This window comes from Hakea prostrata, chromosome 2 (assembly GCF_041222555.1).
Source record: "Hakea prostrata isolate BN-2017 chromosome 2, UWA_Hpros_2, whole genome shotgun sequence".
NCBI lineage: Eukaryota > Viridiplantae > Streptophyta > Magnoliopsida > Proteales > Proteaceae > Hakea > Hakea prostrata.
The window spans coordinates 17,494,853-17,514,054 of record NC_142601.1 but is presented as its reverse complement, the minus strand read 5'-3'; the positions used below and the strand labels follow the sequence as shown (position 1 = coordinate 17,514,054).

Genomic DNA, 19,202 nt, shown 5'->3' with positions numbered 1-19,202 from the left:
CTATTAGCCTACGGTCACTCTTCCTCCTCAAAGAACAAACACTTCTTCCTTCTTAGTAAGCTTCAACTTTCAAGCAGGAAAGACTCTTACAAAGATTAAAGAAGTTCTGTGAAGTTCTTGAACTTCATAACCATGGAGACCGGCATCAAGTGTTACACCCATGGGACTTTTCTACCCAATGTCTCTTCTCAGCGTTCAAGTTCAATGGCTTCGCCAACTTCACTCTCTCGACCCAACATTTCTCGGGTAGGTCAAGTTCAACACCATTTGTTCATCTTTGCTGTGTTGCAGACTTAACTGTTATGTTCACATTTTTACTATCTTTATAATTACAAACATGAAGCAACATTAAATGAAAGAACTGAAACTCCAGAAATGTTACGTCACTCAGGGATTGAAGTCAAGCTCCCTCTTTGGGGAATCATTGCAAACAGTGTCGAATTCTTCGCTTAGAGTTTCCAAGATGAAGAACCCTCAATCTTTAGTCACTAGATGCGAGATCGGCGACAGTTTGGTTAGTAAAAAACACATGGTGAAATTAATGGAAGATTAAGAAATGGTGATTTTATTGAAATTTAAATTTTAAATTGCAGGAAGAATTCCTTACTAAGGCTACTCCAGACAAAGCCTTGATCAGGTTAATGATGTGCATGGGAGAAGCAATTAGAACAATTGCCTACAAAGTGAGGACTGCCTCTTGTGGAGGAACAGCTTGTGTAAATTCTTTTGGAGATGAACAGCTTGCAGTAGACATGCTCGCAGACAAGCTTCTCTTTGAGGTTAGATAGGCCAAACCATTAACTTGTTCAGTTTCTCTTCTAATCTTATTTGGCTTGGATTCAGTTGCTTTAATAACTTTGAGGGTTCAAATCTATGAGAAATCATTTTTGATTGATACACAGGCCTTGACTTACTCACACTTCTGCAAGTATGCTTGCTCTGAGGAAGTTCCAGAGTTACAAGACATGGGAGGACCTGTTGAAGGTCTGTAAACTATATCAATCTCTGTAGATTTTCAACGACTGTATTCAGTTTGAGAGATATGATTCCTTTTGCTATTGAATATCAACAGGTGGGTTCAGTGTTGCATTTGATCCACTGGATGGTTCAAGTATTGTTGACACAAATTTCACTGTTGGCACTATCTTTGGTGTGTGGCCCGGCGATAAATTAACTGGAGTAACTGGCCGAGATCAAGTTGCTTCAGCCATGGGGATCTATGGTCCTCGTACTACATATGTTATTGCTCTCAAAGACTGTCCTGGAACCCATGAATTCCTTCTTCTGGATGAAGGTTAGAATCTAGTACATAAAAATCTTATCTTTAGTTCCTACAAAGAAACTTCATTTGATCATTCTGCATTTGCTAGGCAAGTGGCTACATGTTAAAGACACCACAGAAATTGGTGAAGGAAAGATGTTCTCCCCTGGAAATTTAAGAGCCACATTTGATAACCCTGCCTATGATAAGGTCTCTATCTCCAAACTTCCTCTTAATTCTGAATTGCATTACCTAAAGTACCAACCACTCTTTCTGGTGAGAATTCTAACTGTAAAAGAAATTTTCTCTGAACAGCTAATCAACTACTATGTAAGAGAGAAATACACATTGCGGTACACTGGAGGAATGGTGCCGGATGTCAACCAGGTATTGATATTGGTTCCTTTAATCTTTGTTTATGTATCTGAAACTCTTAGAAACAGTTACTCAGATTTGGACAAGCCAAGTGACTTGAGTTAGATGATATGAACTAGTTGGGTTGATTCAGCTGAAGGGTTAACTGTTTACACAATGCAGATCATTGTAAAAGAAAAAGGTATCTTCACAAATGTGATATCTCCCACTTCCAAAGCCAAGCTGAGACTGTTGTTTGAAGTGGCTCCTTTGGGATTATTAATAGAGAAAGCTGGAGGCTACAGTAGTGATGGTACACAATCTGTGCTGGACAAGGTGATTGTCAATCTTGATGACAGAACACAGGTTGCTTATGGATCCAAGAACGAGATTATCCGATTCGAAGAAATGCTATATGGATCCTCAAGGCTCAAAGCTGCCGTGCCTGTTGGCGCTGCTGCATAAAGACTCAGAGTGCATTCCCCTGTTTTAATGTCTTTTACCACTCAAAACTCAAAAGCTCTCTCTATATAATAGGTTGTTGTAATACTGTTAGATTCATCAATGCTACTCTGAAACAAAACCATGAGACTAAATGCCTAAAAATGGATGTGTTGGTTCACTACATGGGAGACAGCACACAGAACTTGATATTAGATTCTTCATTCCACAGAAGGAGAAAATAGAATCTTACCTAGATATGCTATTCCCAAATAGTAAATACAACGGAAGTAAAGAAGGATCCACATAGTTGCTTCTCCACGTTTTTCGTCACTGGTGGATTCTAAATCACGAAGAAAGATAATAGATCCACAACCCAAATGCCGTTGTGGATCAGTGGTCAAAGACAAGATCGAGTGAGAGGAAGAGATCAACAAAAACCTTTGTTCCTTCTGTTCTTGCGCTTCTTGGAGAGAGAGAGAGAGTCCAACGAATCCAATATTCCATATAGAGAGAGTGGGATGGTGGTTACAAATATATCCTCATATATTGTAACCGCCTAATTATGCAATTCCATAATTGTCCTTGGATATAATTAAAATTCCCAACATCTCCCATTTGCATTAGAATAAATATCAATTTCTCCATGTATATCCCAGATATACACATTTCGATCTCTTACTATGTATCCCAGATACATGGACCACTTGTATCCCAGACATCAACATCTACAAATCATATTGGTAAATGGGTCGTGTGACCGGTGATATTCGTGCACTTATGAGCCCTAAACTAGAAACCTTCCAAGAAGGCCAGGATGGCAACATCACTCAAAGAAATATAAAAATAAACATCAGTATAGCATAGTGTCCTATGTTTATTCAAACTCATCAGACAAAAGGTATCTCAACCCCTCTGAGAGATTACCTTCTTGTCTTTGAAATGTCAACTACTGTAACTAATATAGTCGACGCCAACAAATATTGTCACACCCCACCCAGTAGGATCCGGTCAATACCCGAATACCCGTGGGGGTGATATACCACAAGACCTAGATTCAGTGACAACTCTATACAACATGTGATATAGTAAAATTAAACGGACAAGAATAAATCAAGTTTCAAATTTGAAATAATGATTAGAAACATCCTTTACTTCAAATCAAAAGGTATAACATCAAAGTTTTGAAAAGAAAAGAAGATGATTTTCTTTACAGCAGAAAATAAACTAGACTAATTATCTAATGGATTCCAACCCCATAAGAACAATCTTGGCGCTGGCATGAAGCTTCATGCGAGTCTACATCTTCTTCAGTTGCTCCCTCGAGAAAGTCTACCGACGACGAATCCTCCACTTGGGAAGAGTCCTCATAACCTATAGTATATTCTAATAGAAACATACATATAAAAAGGAATGAGTTCAACAGAACTTAGAGATGTCAACTCAACATCATATCATGCATTCGTTCACAAGATTCCACACCACACATATAACATGAATATCAATAATGTAATTAATGATAATGATATGGTCTATGAATGATTATGATATTATGCTCCTAACTCTATCATGAAGTCTCTATGGTAGACACACATTAATTTTATACAATCTCCTTTGGGCTGTCTCAGTCACTCTCCCTCAACAAAAGTCATCTATTAGGTTCTCTGCGGTTGTTGGGTAAAGTCATCTCAAAGCCATGGTTGGGGTATAGGTCACCACTCTCTCACATCACCGTTTGGTATGAGATTTGGCGTGTGTCAAAGATAATCCTAGGCCCAATGCAAAGTTATATGGTCTTGTACTACATATGGTCCGAATATCTCCTCTCATGCCTAATGCCATTTTGGTTCGATACCTTTCCACCTATGAATGGAATCTTCAATGGGAGGCATCTATTAGACCCCATTCCTTAACCCAGCAGTCATCCACATATAATGGACAAGATGCTCTCCATGTCCTCTCACGGGTTGGTTACCGGTCTTGAGCGTCCAGGAGCCCTTATCTATTATATGCAACCCTACCTCTCTATGATGATAGTAGGGCCTGCTTGACAATCAGGACCCAGCCACTAACATCACGGGTTAATCGACTTCAATACCCTTGATGGAAGGGTAATAGTACTCATGAGGTCACCTAGGCAAACACTTCTAGACATGCCCTGGGTATGTCACCCAGTAATCAGGGAAAGCGCCAAGGGGCACCATAGAAATGCGTACATACCACCTCCTTTAGTGTCCAATGATAGAAACACCAAAGGGCATCCCCATTCCCCAATTACAATCTAGGCAATCACATAAGGTCATTAGGGTAATGGGCGAACCCACAACCCTAGTTAGCAACATAAAATAAAAGGAGTAATCTATCAACATCATCCATACATGTTCATAGCAATAATTTAAGATTTAAAATATAAAAGAAAAACTCTATCCATCCAATCTCATCCATCTCATACATTCTCATATCACCATTCAAAACATATTGAAAAATAGAAGCAAATATATTTTCTTACCTTTCATTTGTGCAAATTCCCACACATAATCACAAGATAATAAATACTAAAGCAAGGCAATATTTCAATAATGAAAATTAATTAACATAATTAAACATGCAAGATAAGGTTAAGTATATTCCTCACCTTTCTAGTTAGTATAAGCTTTCCAAAGTTCCATAAAGTCACACTCATGAGTCGGTGATTATAATCAAAATAAACATAATCATGTAAGAAGCTTAATAGACACAAATTAGAAATCAATTAGGTTTTAATAGAGTTCCCAAAATCACCCAACGAAAGCCTAATCTTCAACTAGGTTCAAACCTTGCCGTTCTCAACTCGGCAAAAATCAATATTTCACCATCGATTTGAAGTCGAATCGAAACAAAACTTTGGGAATGTATAATTGGCAGAAATAGGGTCCTAAGGGTATCTTCAATTTGATCTAATTCGTTCTAGATCAAAAAGCCCCAAATTTGGCTCTCCAAATCGCCCGCGGGCATCTCAGAGAGTCAAAACGAGAAATCGTTCTCAACGATTCGCACAAACCACTTCTAAACTAATGAGAAACATAAATATAAATAAACACAAGCATTCAATAGACCTAACATGCATTAACTACCCAAATTTATCATTTATTGTGAAGAACACCTCACAAAACCAAGCTTAAAAAAGAGAGTTTAAGGATTCTCACATTTTCTAACGATTTCGCTATGATTTGGGAGTCGGCATGCTTCTAAATGGTTAGAATCCCTTCCTTCCCTTGGTTTCTCCTCCTCCTTTAGCCTTAACCTCGCACAAGCATTGTAACGAGTATGAGAGAATAGGAACTCAAAATAGGGTTTTAAACAGTAAAAACCCAATTATGCCCCCGAAGCTGGAAAATGGGTGGGGGTTGGGGAGATCGATCGGTCCCACCCAACCGGTCCATGTTGACCCCTCAAATGGACTCTGATTTCGGTGATTTCGTTTGGATACCTTAATATCGTCAATCGGGCTCTCCATCGCTAGTCTACAGACATACCAAAATCGCCCTTTTAACACCATCGTGATTAATCTTTTCTCTTCTCTTGAACTCTATGAGAGTTGTTGAGTCATCACTAGGTCCATCCACCAACATTGGGTCCATTTTTGAACCTTCAGGCTCAACATGAATGGCACATAGTTGTCGCCGACTCGAGGCCCGGGTTCTCGGTCTTGAAACCACAAGTTAAAGGGGTAGAAATCTGGGGGATTTCACAAATACTCTTAAGGTGGAGTTGAATCAAACATTTTCTTTTACCTTAGTGCATCACTACATTTAGGATTGATTCATTTCCCGGTGATGCCCCTTTAGGTCGAATCAATTATGACCATAGGTAACACCCCAAAGTAGCCACATTAAGCCCTCGTTTCATGATGTTGTCAAAAGTCACTAAGGACACTAATGGACATAAGGGCTAGGACTCACACAATGAAAGGAGCAAGGATCCATCCTCTCATTTCCAATGGTCACTAAGCACACGTAGTATGATATACTTGCTTGGTGGAGCATTCTATATACAATAGAACATATGTCTTTCCCAACACCATACAGGTCATAGTTTAGTTGCACCACTTGCGCCCAACCTGAGTTTCTTTATTGTCACTACCCCAGAGCCACATAAAGTGCTCAAACTGACTTCTATAGGCAACATGAATCGTGAGAACATTCATGTCAATTCTCTTTCACCATAGAGAATCTCATCTTGATTCCAAAATCAAGGCGACAACATTATTATGAATTGACCTACATAAGATAAATCACAATCTGTCTCATCTCTGCTCTTTATTAAAGCACTAGAGTTGAATGCTCGTCTGAGTGAGCCATTCTCATGCTTATTGACATATCACATTTAATGCTAGAAGAACACAATCACAAAGAAAGTGTGAAGGAAAAAGAGACTGGTATGAACTTATATTACTCAATAGTAAGAATGTTTCAATACATAAATAAGTCACAATCTATGTAAGCTCAAGGATTTTACATGAGAATTAAAAACATTATTGGCTATAGGTTTGGTAAGAGGGTCAGCTACCATTTGACTTGTAAATATGTGCCTAAGTACAACTTTCTTCCTTGTTATAGTCTGTCTAACAAAACGATATCTCACTTGTATATGTTTGGTCTTCCCATGATACTTGGGGTCATTGACATAACTAAGAGTTTTTGTACTATCACAGAAGAGAAAGGTTGACTCTCTGGATGTCAACACAAATCTAGTATGTGGTACGAACCTTCTAAACCAAACAACCTCCTACACTACAGCTTAGCATGCCACGTACTTTGCTTTTATGGACAAGAGTAATATAAAAGTCTGCTTCATGCTACACCATGAAATGGCCCCGCCATTCAGCAAGAAAGCATATTTAGAGGTTGATTTGCCTCATCAATGTCTCCAGCCTAGTCAGCATTGCTATAGCCAATCAATTGCAAATCTGATCATTAGTAACACAACGTGTAGTTATTCGTTCCTCTAAGATACCTCAATATCCTTTTGATTGCTTTCTAGTTCGCTAAAGGTGGGTTTGATTAGTACGGACTAAACAAAACCATTGCATAACAAATATCCCGCCTAGTATACATCATAGCATACATAAAGCTACCCACAACACTAGAATATGGAACTCTTTCCATTTTGGTTTTTTTTCTTTGGAATCTTAGGACCCATGTTAAGGCTCAAATGCATACCCTTCTCCCTTCTCGACTAGAGTATCTATTGGTTTCGTAATTGTGCATTTAGTACCTCTTCAAGACATTATAAATATAAGTCTCTTAAGATAAACCTAGTAATCTCTTTTTCCTATTTCTTACAATTTTGACACCAAAAACATAGCTTTCTTCATCCATGTCCTTCATAACAAAGATGGAGGACAACCATTTCTTAATGATTTCCAATAGCTCCTTGCTGTTGTTAGCCGTGAATATGTCATCTACATACAAAGCCGTAATGACAAAGTTACCATTGGATCTCTTGGTGTAAACATGGTGGTCTTCCTCAATTATGGAAAAACCATTTTCCATTATAGCTTGGTGGAAGTGCACACTCCATTGTTTAGATGCTTGCTTTAAGCCATATATGGAGTTTTTGAGCATGCACACTTTGTGTTCTAATCCCTTAACTTTAAAGCCTTGAGGTTGATCCATATAGATCTCTTCCTGAAGTTTTCCATTGAAAAAAGCAGTCTTTACATCCATCTAGTAAAGCTTTAAGTCCATCTGAGCAACAATGGTTAATATGAGGCAGATGGAGGCAAACTTAACCACAACTGAAAAGGTTTCCTCATAATCAACACCCTCTCTTTGGGTGTAGCCCTTAGCTACCAAACGATCCTTGAATCTCTTAATAGATCCATCCGCCTTTCTTTTGATCTTGAGAAACCACTTGTTCCCAATTGCCTTTCGATTCGGCTGTAAGTCAACCAAGTCCCAGACATGGTTAAGACTCATCGACTCCACTCTTCCTTTATAGCTTTCAGCCATTCCTTTGAGCTCGTTCCTGCAAGAGCTTCTTGCACGCTCTTTGGTTCCTGCTTATCGACTGGAGTCATCTCAATTGCCTCACAGTAAGTCTCTTTAGAAGCTACCATGTAGGTTTCATCCTCTATGTCAAAACGTCAACGAGGAACTAGCCTGCGCTCGCTACGATGCAAGTGCATTTTAGATTGTTCACCCTCTAAGGGAGCTATCACATTTACACTTCAACTCCCACTAGGATCTTCTGGATGAACTCCAAGTTCACCAACCAAATTTGAGTCCTTGAAATAACAAGATCACTATTTGTATTTTAAAGAATTCCAATGATTCTTTGTTAACTCCTATAAGAAATGGAAAATCATTTTCTAAGAATATCACATCCTTAGACTAGAGTTTCGTTCTCCTCTCAATCTCATCTAACCCAATAAAAACATGGCCCTTCAAGTATTCAAAATATCTCACAAAGATACAAATTTTCTTTCTGGGTCCAAGCTTCCCATATTGGTGAGAGGTAGAGTGAATATATGTTGCATAACCTCATGCACACATGTGACTCAAATCCACCTTCCTTTTGGTCCACAACTCATATGGTGTGGAAGGAATCGATTTAGTTGAAACTTTGTTGAGGATATAGGATGCAGTCAACAAAGCATCCCCCTAAAAAGAGATGGATATGATTGCCTACATTATCATGGATCTCATCATGTCTAGCAAAGTTTTATTCTTCCTCTCAGCAACCCCATTTTGCTGTAGAGTCCTCGGAATAATAAGTTGCTTGGATATCCCCTTTTCATCACATAACTCTTTAAATATATCAAAGAGATACTCTCGACTCTATTCTTTCTAAGAGTTTTAATTCTCTTTTCTAATTGATTCTCAATTAAACTCATGAACTTCTTAAAGCATTCTAGAGCTTTTGACTTGTTGAGAAATTAGATAAATATGACCATACCACATATAATCATCTATGAATGTGGTGAATAAGTCTGTCCTTTTCTAGTACGCACATTCATAGGTCCACAAAAATTTGAATGGATAAAACCTAGAGGAAGAGAGGCTCTCAAAGCCTTTTTGAACGGTTTTCTAGTTGCTTTTCCCGCTAGACATGATTCACAGGTCGGAATTTCATATAAGGAACCTTGGCCCAATAAGCCTTCCTTTGCCAACATGTTCATCTTATCTAGGCCAATATGCCCTAGTCTAGCATACCACACAAAAAAATCAATACGATTAGTATTTTGGCACACAAAAGCACTACTAGAATTAAATAAATTACTAATTGTATCCAATACAATAAAACCGTTTTGGAAAAAACCACTACCATAAACCGTATCTCCTAGATACAAAACCATAGAGTTATTCTCAAATACAAATCTAAAACCATATTTAATTAGCAAAAAAAAAGACTCCGTCAAATATTTGGAGCATACAACATATCATGGTGTAATAGCTTCCGGCCACTCTGCAAAACTAATTTGCACGTGACAAAGTCAAGACCTCCACACTCGAGCTATTCCCCAATGTTATTTTTCTGCTTTTTCTTGGAATACAACAATATTCCACAAAACTTGAATGTCCCTTGATATATGTTTTGTTGCACCTGAATCAACAATCCACAAAGGAGTTAATTCAGCAAGCATCGAAGTGCTTGTTACATAACAATATGAGGTATAACACAAAGTACATACCTCCTGCTTAGTGTAATCATAAGCAAAATTACCAGGCTTTTGGCAATTAAAGCAAATGGCAAGCGATTTCCTCTTGCCTCTTTTTGTCCCCCTTGAATGCTTGGGGGCCATTCTTATTTCCATTCCCACCCTTATTGCCTTGCTTGGAACATTGAGGTTGACCTTTATCCTTCTTGCGCTTAAAGCTTGCACCCTTTCTGGTGCTCGCTTCAGCAGCAAATACCTCAGTAGGAGGGGCATCAACCATCATCCGGTCCTCCTCCAGCTCAAGGTGCTTGGCGGTTTGATCAAATGTCTTGACATCATCAGCATAAGTCAAGATCTTCATGTGCTACCAAGACTTGAGCAATAATGACCTAATGACTATGGAGACTTGCTCCTCATCAGGTTTTTGGTGCCCACATGTACTGAGCTCACTTATTATGTTGGAGATGATAGTTATATGATGCCTCATGGTGTGACCCTGGAGCATTTAATAACCATTGAAAATGAGCCCTAGTTGACAGTCTCTAGTGGTGGAAGTCCCTACATATTGGAACTTCACTGCTTCTGACAAAGACTTTGTAGTCCGGTGCTTCTAAAATTGAAGCATCAGGTCATCCCTCATGGAGCTCAAGAAGGTAATCCTAGTTATGCGATCTTTCCTCTTATAGGCATTGTAAGTCTCAAGGTCCCTACGATGCTGTGCAGTGGTACCTTCCTCAGGTGTGGCCATGGTCTAGTTTATGGTTTCCAGCATGTCCTCCTCTTCAAGGAGAGATTGCACCTTTTGGTGCTAGAGGTCATAATTCCTCTCATTCAACTTATCTCCCTTGGTGAGGTTAGCGACAATGCTCTTTGTTGCAGCCATACCAACTAGAGACAATGTGAGCATGGATGAGTTCAAAATTTTGAGCATAAAAACATAAGTAGCAACAAATTCACAGTAGCATGATCAACTTATTGAATAAGCACCTAAAACAAAAGAAATGCTAACAAATAAATTCTCATGTAAATCCATATAGAATTTCTATACTAGTTTCATTTTGCACTGAAAGCATGATTCAATAACTAAATGACCCAAATAAAATTGCTTTACAACTTACAAAAGAAAAACACAAAATCATGTCCGTGCTTTGAGGTGGCTCACATAGAATGTTTCTACTCCTGTAGCTCCCACTCAGCCTATTAGGTTTTAATGCCTAGATATCACTCAGAGTGTCGGGCTCTAGGTGTCCAAACAAATGGATCACCTTTTGCACCAAACAGATTGTCAGATGGATTCCATACACCCAGATGGATCCCATCTGCCCAGACATATATCCATCTCACCAGACAGACATCCTTCTTACAAGACAAAAATTTATGTTTGGTCTCTGTGACTAGACTGTCATCCGTCTCATACATGATGACACTCCATCTAGACAAAAAAAATTTCGTCCACTCTGAAACAAATTCCAAAAAGGTCCACATAGGACTAGATTCTTGATCTCATCATCCCATACATCAAAATGCATGAAAATTTCCAAGGAATTTTTTTAAAGAATACTATTTTCATAGATTAACTACTTCATGCAAATTAGACAATCCTACTAATCTCTAGATGACGATGGTTTCATTTGGATCCCCAAAAAAAGTGGAAAATCACACCGGATCCTTCCACTTGGATCATTCAAAATCAATTTATCTAGTTTTCCATTTAAGGTTCCAATAAAACCTTGGATCCTCCCACTTGTATCCAATTCAAGATATCAATAATAAGTAAACAACAAGAATTCGGGAGGAACAAAAAAAACATGGGAACCAAGGGTTCTAATGCCAATGTTGACTCACTACATGGGATTCTTCATTCCACAGAAGGAGAGAATAGAATCTTACCTAGATACGCTAATCCCAAATAGTAAATGCAGTAGCAGTAAAGATCGATCCACATAGTTGCTCCTCCACGTTTTTCATCACTAGTGGATTCTCAATTATGAGGAAAAAAGAATAGATTCACAACCTAAATGTCATAGTGGATCAGTGGTCAAAGACAAGATCGAGTGAGAGGAAGAGAGCAACAAAAAACATTGTTCCTTCTTTCGTTCTTGCGCTTCTTGGAGAGAGAGAGAGAGAGGGAGAGAGTCCAACGAATCCAATATTCAGTATAGAGAGATTGAGAAGGTGGTTACCAATATATCCTCATATATTGTAACCGCCCAATTATGCAATTCCATAATTGCCTTTGGGCATAATTAAAATTCCCAACAGGATGCATGAAACAAGAAGGAGCTTCCTCTCTAATCTCGGACTCTATACACTTAATAGTGTCTTTTGAAATACAAGTTGTGAAATCCCGCCAAACCCTAACCCAGAAATCCATATTGTAGGTCCGAAAACCCCGAGTGTGGGTAGAAGGCAACTGTGGGCCATCCAAGTTGAGACCAATGGATTAAACTCTGAACCAATGGTAGTAGATGGAGATGATGTCAAGTTGGGAATCTTTTAGAATATGGAAGAAGAACTAACTTGGACGTTGATGGACTTAGTAGATGGATCAAGAGTACAATGTGACACGTGCAAAAGGTCCCAAAAAATCAGATAAGACCCTTTTATAACATAGAAAATGACCCAAGACTGAGCATTCAAGGCCTCAATTCACTCTTGGAACAAAAGTACCAAGGGTGGGTTGCCTACCGTGGTTGCCCCAGGCAACCCACCCAACTTTGGGGGAAAAGGGCATTTTGGGAAATTGATGTTTTTGAAGAGGGAGAGGTTCAGACCCAAGTGCTGCTGGGGCAACTAGGGAGGTCGCTCTAGGTGTTCAAACGCCATCTATGCCTGACCAACCTCCCTCTTTGGTTTGAACAATTGGTCTAGTCTAATGTCCTGTTTAGTCTCCAACATAAACCCAATTGTATTTCTATATTTCTAGGAGGTTTTTGTTGCTTTATAGTTTGTGGAGTATCTTGGATTAATTGGGAAGATGTGATCACTTATCAAGCAAGGGATACAACCTCATACTATATATATATATATATATATATATATATATATATATATATATATATATATCCATGATATGCCAGCATGTTTTGTTATTCTATTATGGTTATAATGAATGTTGTGGACTATGGATGAAGGATAACTTGTAAAATGCTTCTATTACATGTTTTCATTGTCATTTTCTTTCTATTAACAATTGCAGATATGTTGTGATGGGAATGGAGCGATATAATGCATTTCATGGATAATACCTGCCTAGGGTTGTGTGTTGGCCCATTGTCCTTAGCACCTTCGCACATTATGTAGTCTATTTGTGTATTGCTTTAGGTGTCTAGATGCATGGTTAGGATCCCCATTATCATGTTGTCACCTATCAACATGGGTATTGAAGCCGAATGACCCATGATAGCAGTGCTAGAGTTGTGGGCATCCAATGGTAGGTAGCCATCCTGTGAGGAGACACAATCAAACCCCATGTCATTCACGGTAGGGTTTCATATGATAGAGGTTGAGCTCGGGGGCACCCAATAGTCTATAGCCATTCTGTGAGGGGACATGGGAGCAGCTGCCCTTTCATATGTGGGTGAACATAGAGTTCTGGGTGCTTTCTGACAGGCAGTAGACATTCCATGAGAATTGACATTCACTAAATAGGTGAGGATACCCAACCGAGTTGGTTGGTGACATAGGAAATGTATATAAACCTAGAATGACATCATTGACTAAACCGAGTTGTTGCATTGGGCTAGGAAGTTCCCTGGCACACGTCAATTCCCATGCCAATGGTTGTGGTGAGAGAAAGTGGCCCTAATCCCAAGCAATGGTCATTGGTTGGAATGTTAATATCCCTATACCTTAGTTGTGACGCCTAGTTCAGTTGGTGCTGTTGGGGTATGTCTGAGACTTCACAGAGGAGACTGAAGTTGTATCTTAATGCGTGTCTACTTAGATAGAGACTGGCATGGTTAGTATATTGGAGCACTCCCAGCATCGCATTACATTATATTTCATTATGTTGCATTCTTCATGCATGAGTCGACCATGTGGCTATGTGATGTTGTTGATCTTACTGAGTTTGTTGGAACTCATCTCTATTGGGAATATTTTTCTTTAGACTGTGTTGCAGGACTCAACTCGGCGGTGCAGGAGTATCTGATACCATAGAGTCGTATGAGCTACCAACTATGCAAGACTTCGAGGCTCATGGTAACACGTGTCCAGGCTTGGAGTGCTTATACTACACTCACCCCTTTTGATTGGAGACTAGTTATTTTTAGAGATATAGAAACATTCGAGTGGGACATATATCATTTGATTAGAGTTATCGAACATTTGTAATTAAATTTGAACTTCCTTTCCTTCATTTTTGATATTCTTACCATTTTAGACTTCCATTGACATCTTTATAACAATCTTGACATTTCTATATTTATTCTTGCTCTTTGATTATGTTATTGTGTGGATTGTTCTTGGGATTGATTGTAGACTAGATCTTGTGGTTGTGCATCATATCCACGGGTATTCGAGTGAGTCCAATACGGGCTGGCTGGAGTGTATCACAACACCTTCTTATACAATCTTTGAATAGGCAAGAGAACCGTTAAAAAAAATCCTTACTCTAGGCAAGAGTAACCAATTACAAATAATGAAACAAATAAAAAGAAAATAGCAAACACTTGAAAGACTTTACAGGTGGCACTTCCCTTGGAACGAAAACAATGAGTGATCAGCTTCAACTCTTCAAACTCTACCTTGAGATGAAAACTTCTACCATCTTCAAGATGAGGGAATGAATCTCCAAAGGGATTTGGATATAAGGGAGGTTAAAAGGAAATAATAATAGAACAATAATAAGAAAATTTTGCACCTTGAATTCATGCCTCAGAGTGTCATAATGAATTCTATTTATAGCCAAAAGATTGGGCCAAAATGGGTTCCGGCAATGGTCATAGTTTTCAACTCATGGTCAACCTTGGGATCTCCCAGTCGATCACCTCATTCTGGCCGTTGGTATCAGTGGTCAGAAAGCCATTTGCCTCCATAGTCAATTAACAATTGACTATGACCATCGACCATGGGGTAGGTGATCTGTTGGTTGACTAGAGGGCTTTCATGTTATGTACCATAAACTGTCTGGAATGCTGGTAGTTAATAACACTTATTTAGTTCATGGTTGATCAACACACAAACTGTGGGTTTTTTTTGGGACTTTCCAAAAATAATTCCATTTACACCCCTAGAGATGGACCCAATACTCTGTTTTTCCCTTATGATTAGTTTCTTAAACTTCTTAACTCGAAAAATGCATGCAATCACATGTGCCACATTCCGAATCTATACACGTGGTCTTCAAGAAGGGTCTTTTCGTCATTCATGAGCATTGAACTTGTTTTGTATGTAGGGATGTCCGTTTGTTGGTCTTCCACACTTGATTCCTTAAATTCCATCTTTTCGTAGTGCTTGCATTGACGTTCTCTACTTGGGTGTTTGGCTTTGTTTATTAACATGTCTATATTAAACACTCAAGATCACATTAGTTCTCAATTATAAGCATTTGTGAACATCAAAACATTTCAAGGGTAATCGGGTCATTTCCCTAACAATCTCCCCATGAGTAGTTAGGTGTTTCCTAATAGACAATTTCGCTAGGCATTCGAAAGGCTAATCAGGAGTACTGGACAATTGGCAATGGGAGGAAGATTCGGTTTTGGTCTAATTGTTGGTTTGGTCAAGTCAATATTGTAGAATCTACAGGACTACAACAAGACTTTTCTTTTTACACAAAATGGCAATGGTGGCTGGTATTCGTTCAATCCTATGATTGGTCAGGAAGTAGATGGGAACAACCCTGGAGTTGGCAGATTGGAAGAAATGAAAAGGAAAGACAATGTAGCTGTTGCCAATTCGGTGTAAAGGGTATGTTTTTGTGTTATATTAAACATGGTTAGAAAGAAATTCAAAGAGCCATGGGGTAGTGGATTTGCAAACAAGTTAGATGTTTGAAGTGGATACAAAAGGCTTGGAAGGCCTATCATTAGCTGCCTAGTGTGTAACAAGAGCGCTGGGAGTTACGCTGTAAGTTAACACTAGGCACCTCCATCACAACCATCCAAGGTGTCTTGGCAAAGACCTACAGAAGGCTAGTATAAATTGAATATTGATAATAACTCGTTAGGGAATCCAGGGTTGGGTAGTGTACGATGAATAATAAAGAGTAAGACGGCTTAAACGGTGGCTTTGCTCAAATCTTTTTAGGGATCAAAATAAATTCTAAGCACAATTTAAGGCATTAGTGTCAAGATTTGAAAATTCACTAGGGGAAAGAAGAAAAAAAAACCAAAGAACAGAAAAGACGGGACTTGGAAAAGGCTATGGAGTAGGGAGTTGATAAATTATTGATTTTGGTGACTGGACGGCAGTGGTTTGCTTGGCCAATAAAAATCAGCTCTTGTGGTGCTTTTTGCGATGGTCGAGGAGTTTGAAGAGATGTTTAGGAATGATTACATGGAAATATCCTCTTCTTTTAGAGAAGTTAATCCAATTCCGGATTATTTAGTAAGGTTGGCAATAAAAGATCAATCTTTAGATGTGATCACAAGTTACTAAGGGTAATCTTGTGGGAGATGAAAATGGACACAAATGGATGCCATCAGTACAGGTTTGGATAGAATCTATAGGATTGTTGTTCTATTAATTGGGTGGAATTAATAATCCACTTCGTACAATTTTTTTTCTTCTTCCAGTATCTTGTATATGCTTTTCATCTTAACACAAATGACCTTTACTTCTTTTTTTCGGGTACAAAAGACGAGGCTGATAGCCAAAGACAAATAGAAGAAAAACCTATCCCAGATTGGGACTTATGTCTGCCTAAAGAATTAATCTCCCTAAGATCACAAGGGGATCCTAAAAGAAATGCTAGAGACAAACCTGAACAGAATTGCATCTTTGACATCCAATCAACATCTTTATTGGCTTCACGACCAACATGGTAGAACCGAACACAACCCACATCCGCCGCCAAGTTCGAATTTCGTTTACCACCTCAACCACCATCCCTTGAACATGCGAACCCCCATCAAGCAAACTAATAGCTTTCACCGAGTTTGATTCAATCTAAATAGGCAATTTCCCCAACTCCATAGCCATCCTAACTCCTTCTTGAATGGCGTTGATGCATCCAAAATCTGCTTAGCCCTTGGATCTCCACGTAGTGTCCTGCAAAACAAAAGCGTCAGATGTGGCCTGACCGCTGGGGTCGGGAGTCCACCTCCGAAGGCTAAGTCAGTTGATGAACTTAATCACAAACGGCTCTGCTAGAAGCACGAGCTAATGAATGAAGAAACGGGAAAGGTGATCTAGATAGCAGGACGCTGATAGTTGAGGTCTATCAGTATGTATCTGAACCTGAGTCTCAGATAGTATTCTCCTTGATCAATTGATCCGTCCCTCACCTTGTATAGTAGTGAGGTTTATATAGAGTGTACCTTCGAATCTCCTTCGTTGGATGCACTCGAGCCTTCTTCGGGTAGTCGTTGGATCTTATCAATAAGATCCGTTGAGCGATAGACTTCTACTAGTTTGGGCTAGTAGAGGACTCCTGAGATAACCGTTAGGTTATGCGATAGTTATCCCTTTGATGATGATTATCCGCAGCCGTCAGTTTGAGTCTGCTGTCATCAGGGTGATTACCTTAATCCATAAGTAAGATTAGGGCACGCTTGCAGCAGAATAATCTTTCTTCTTCAGCAAGCCATCTTCTGGATCCGGTTCGCTCGGGAGCGATTCGGTTTTCTCCGTCTCGATCGGGGTCGAGGGTCAGACCGGTGTGAACCCGGTCTGATCTTAAACTCTCCATATCATGAGCCCCCCAGACCAAGCGTTCGGTTGATCCCGAGGGTTTGGTTTTTAACTGGGTTCGTCGTCAAGTGATGATCTCTGCGTGCTTCATTAAATGTCATATCACATTTAATGCGGTGGTCACTTTTCCTTGAGCGTTGTGAGTGTAAGGCCACATGTCTCCGTTGCAGTTGATCTGTCGTGGCTCACGTCATCCAAGCGACGGTTTCCGAACGCCTATTTCGGATTCGTGAGTTCAAACTTTCAAAACGTCTTTGAATCTTGATCGTCAATTTTGCATCAATCTCAATCGTTCAGATTCCCGAACATTCGCGCGGGAGTTTTAAAAGCGGTTCGTTGTCTTCGTAGGTTTCATTCTTCCTGTCTCCCATCCTCCCGGATGGGTTTTTCTTTCCAAACGCAATAGGGCTGAACTTGATTGGAGGGGCAGCATCCTCGCCAAAGGAACTTGCCCTTCTAACCACAAAAGATGGCGTGAACGATATTTTTTCTATCGAGCGCCTCCATCAGATCTTAACTTCCCGACCACCTGGAGGAGGTTTACTTCTTCGTCCGAAAGTAACCGGGGCCTTCCCTTATCCAAAGAAGACGAGGCGGCCATCTTGAAGATCAAATCCATTCCGTGGTATCAAGAGATACATGGATATGAAATGGAGTATAACTCCATCCTTCAGTACTGTAAAACCCAGCCCTAACCTTGACCCGGGAACCTTGTTATTTGTAGGTCCAGTGACCCGAAGTAAAGTAAGAAGTCAGCTTTGGGCCATCCCAGTAGAGGACTTGGTGTCTGGCTTTGAATCCATGAAAGTTGATGATGAAGTTCTATTTATGGAAACTGAATCCTGATGAAGATCTGATTAGTTGATGGACTTGGAGTGCTCTCTATCTTGGTTTGAAGGCATTTCTACCCATTAGGTAAGTCACTTGACTTGTGTGCAAAACCCCTTTAGGATTGGATTTGATCTGGGCCTTCAATTCCCTGTTTTGGTCTTCTTTGTCAACGCATTGGTCGATCGATTGGTCGATCGGGCGATCGACCAATCCACTCGACCAATGAGTGCTGTCTTTGGCAATTAGGTTGTTCTTGCTCTATTTAAGTCCAATCTCGAGTCCACTTCGTATTTGCTGCCTCCAAACTCTCTGGAACGAACCAAAGACCTCTGCAAGTCATCTCCCTTGCATCCTTGGTGTTTTCTTGACGGATCTTCGTCGAAACTCTTCTTTTTGCATCAAAAGGTATGTCTACTCTCTTTTCTTCTCCTCCATCTTTGTTTTCTTTCCTTTTTGAGTTGAGACAGTAGAAGAGATGCTGCATTCTCTGTTGCAAACATCTCTGAACATGTTCTCATGATCATCCTAAGGATTTGAGGCTAGAACAATGATCTTAACCATGATCATTGTAAGCTTTTGAAGGAATCATGATCAAACCATGATCTAATCTTTGTTAAACTTCTGATTTGAATTCTGATCTCCTTGGATCTTCTATGATTGATCATGTTAGTAGTTAATCGCTTTGTTTTCTTTTCATGATCTATGATCTATCAATCTCTAGCTGTTCTCTTCTACCATACTATGTGTTCTTCATGAATCATGATAGTTACATATATGGTAGGTTTTATTTCCTTATTTAGATTTATGCTTCTAAGC

General features: G+C 39.5%; 1 protein-coding gene across 2 annotated transcripts; it reads left to right on the top strand.

Annotated features, from left to right (window-relative positions):
• SBPASE (sedoheptulose-bisphosphatase) lies at nucleotides 1-2,240 on the top strand. Of its 2 annotated transcripts, none has more exons than XM_089144356.1 (8): nucleotides 1-246; nucleotides 374-514; nucleotides 594-779; nucleotides 903-984; nucleotides 1,073-1,294; nucleotides 1,371-1,471; nucleotides 1,577-1,648; nucleotides 1,799-2,240. In XM_089144356.1, the coding sequence occupies exons 1-8, from the start codon at nucleotides 133-135 to the stop codon at nucleotides 2,078-2,080; spliced, it is 1,200 nt and encodes a 399-aa protein (XP_089000482.1). In that variant the 5' UTR covers nucleotides 1-132; the 3' UTR covers nucleotides 2,081-2,240. The 2 variants fall into 2 exon arrangements, with proteins under 2 accessions (XP_089000482.1, XP_089000483.1); XM_089144357.1 differs by having other exon boundaries at nucleotides 3-246; nucleotides 392-514.
• The last annotated feature ends 16,962 nt before the right edge of the window (nucleotides 2,241-19,202 follow it).

Excerpts from the sequence above, each read along its gene's own strand:
- SBPASE (XM_089144356.1), top strand. The coding sequence starts at position 133 with ATGGAGACCGGCATCAAGTGTTACACCCATGGGACTTTTCTACCCAAT. Across the intron at positions 247-373 it reads CTCGACCCAACATTTCTCGG|AAATGTTACGTCACTCAGGG; the intron begins GTAGGTCAAGTT and ends CTGAAACTCCAG. Across the intron at positions 515-593 it reads GCGAGATCGGCGACAGTTTG|GAAGAATTCCTTACTAAGGC; the intron begins GTTAGTAAAAAA and ends TTTAAATTGCAG.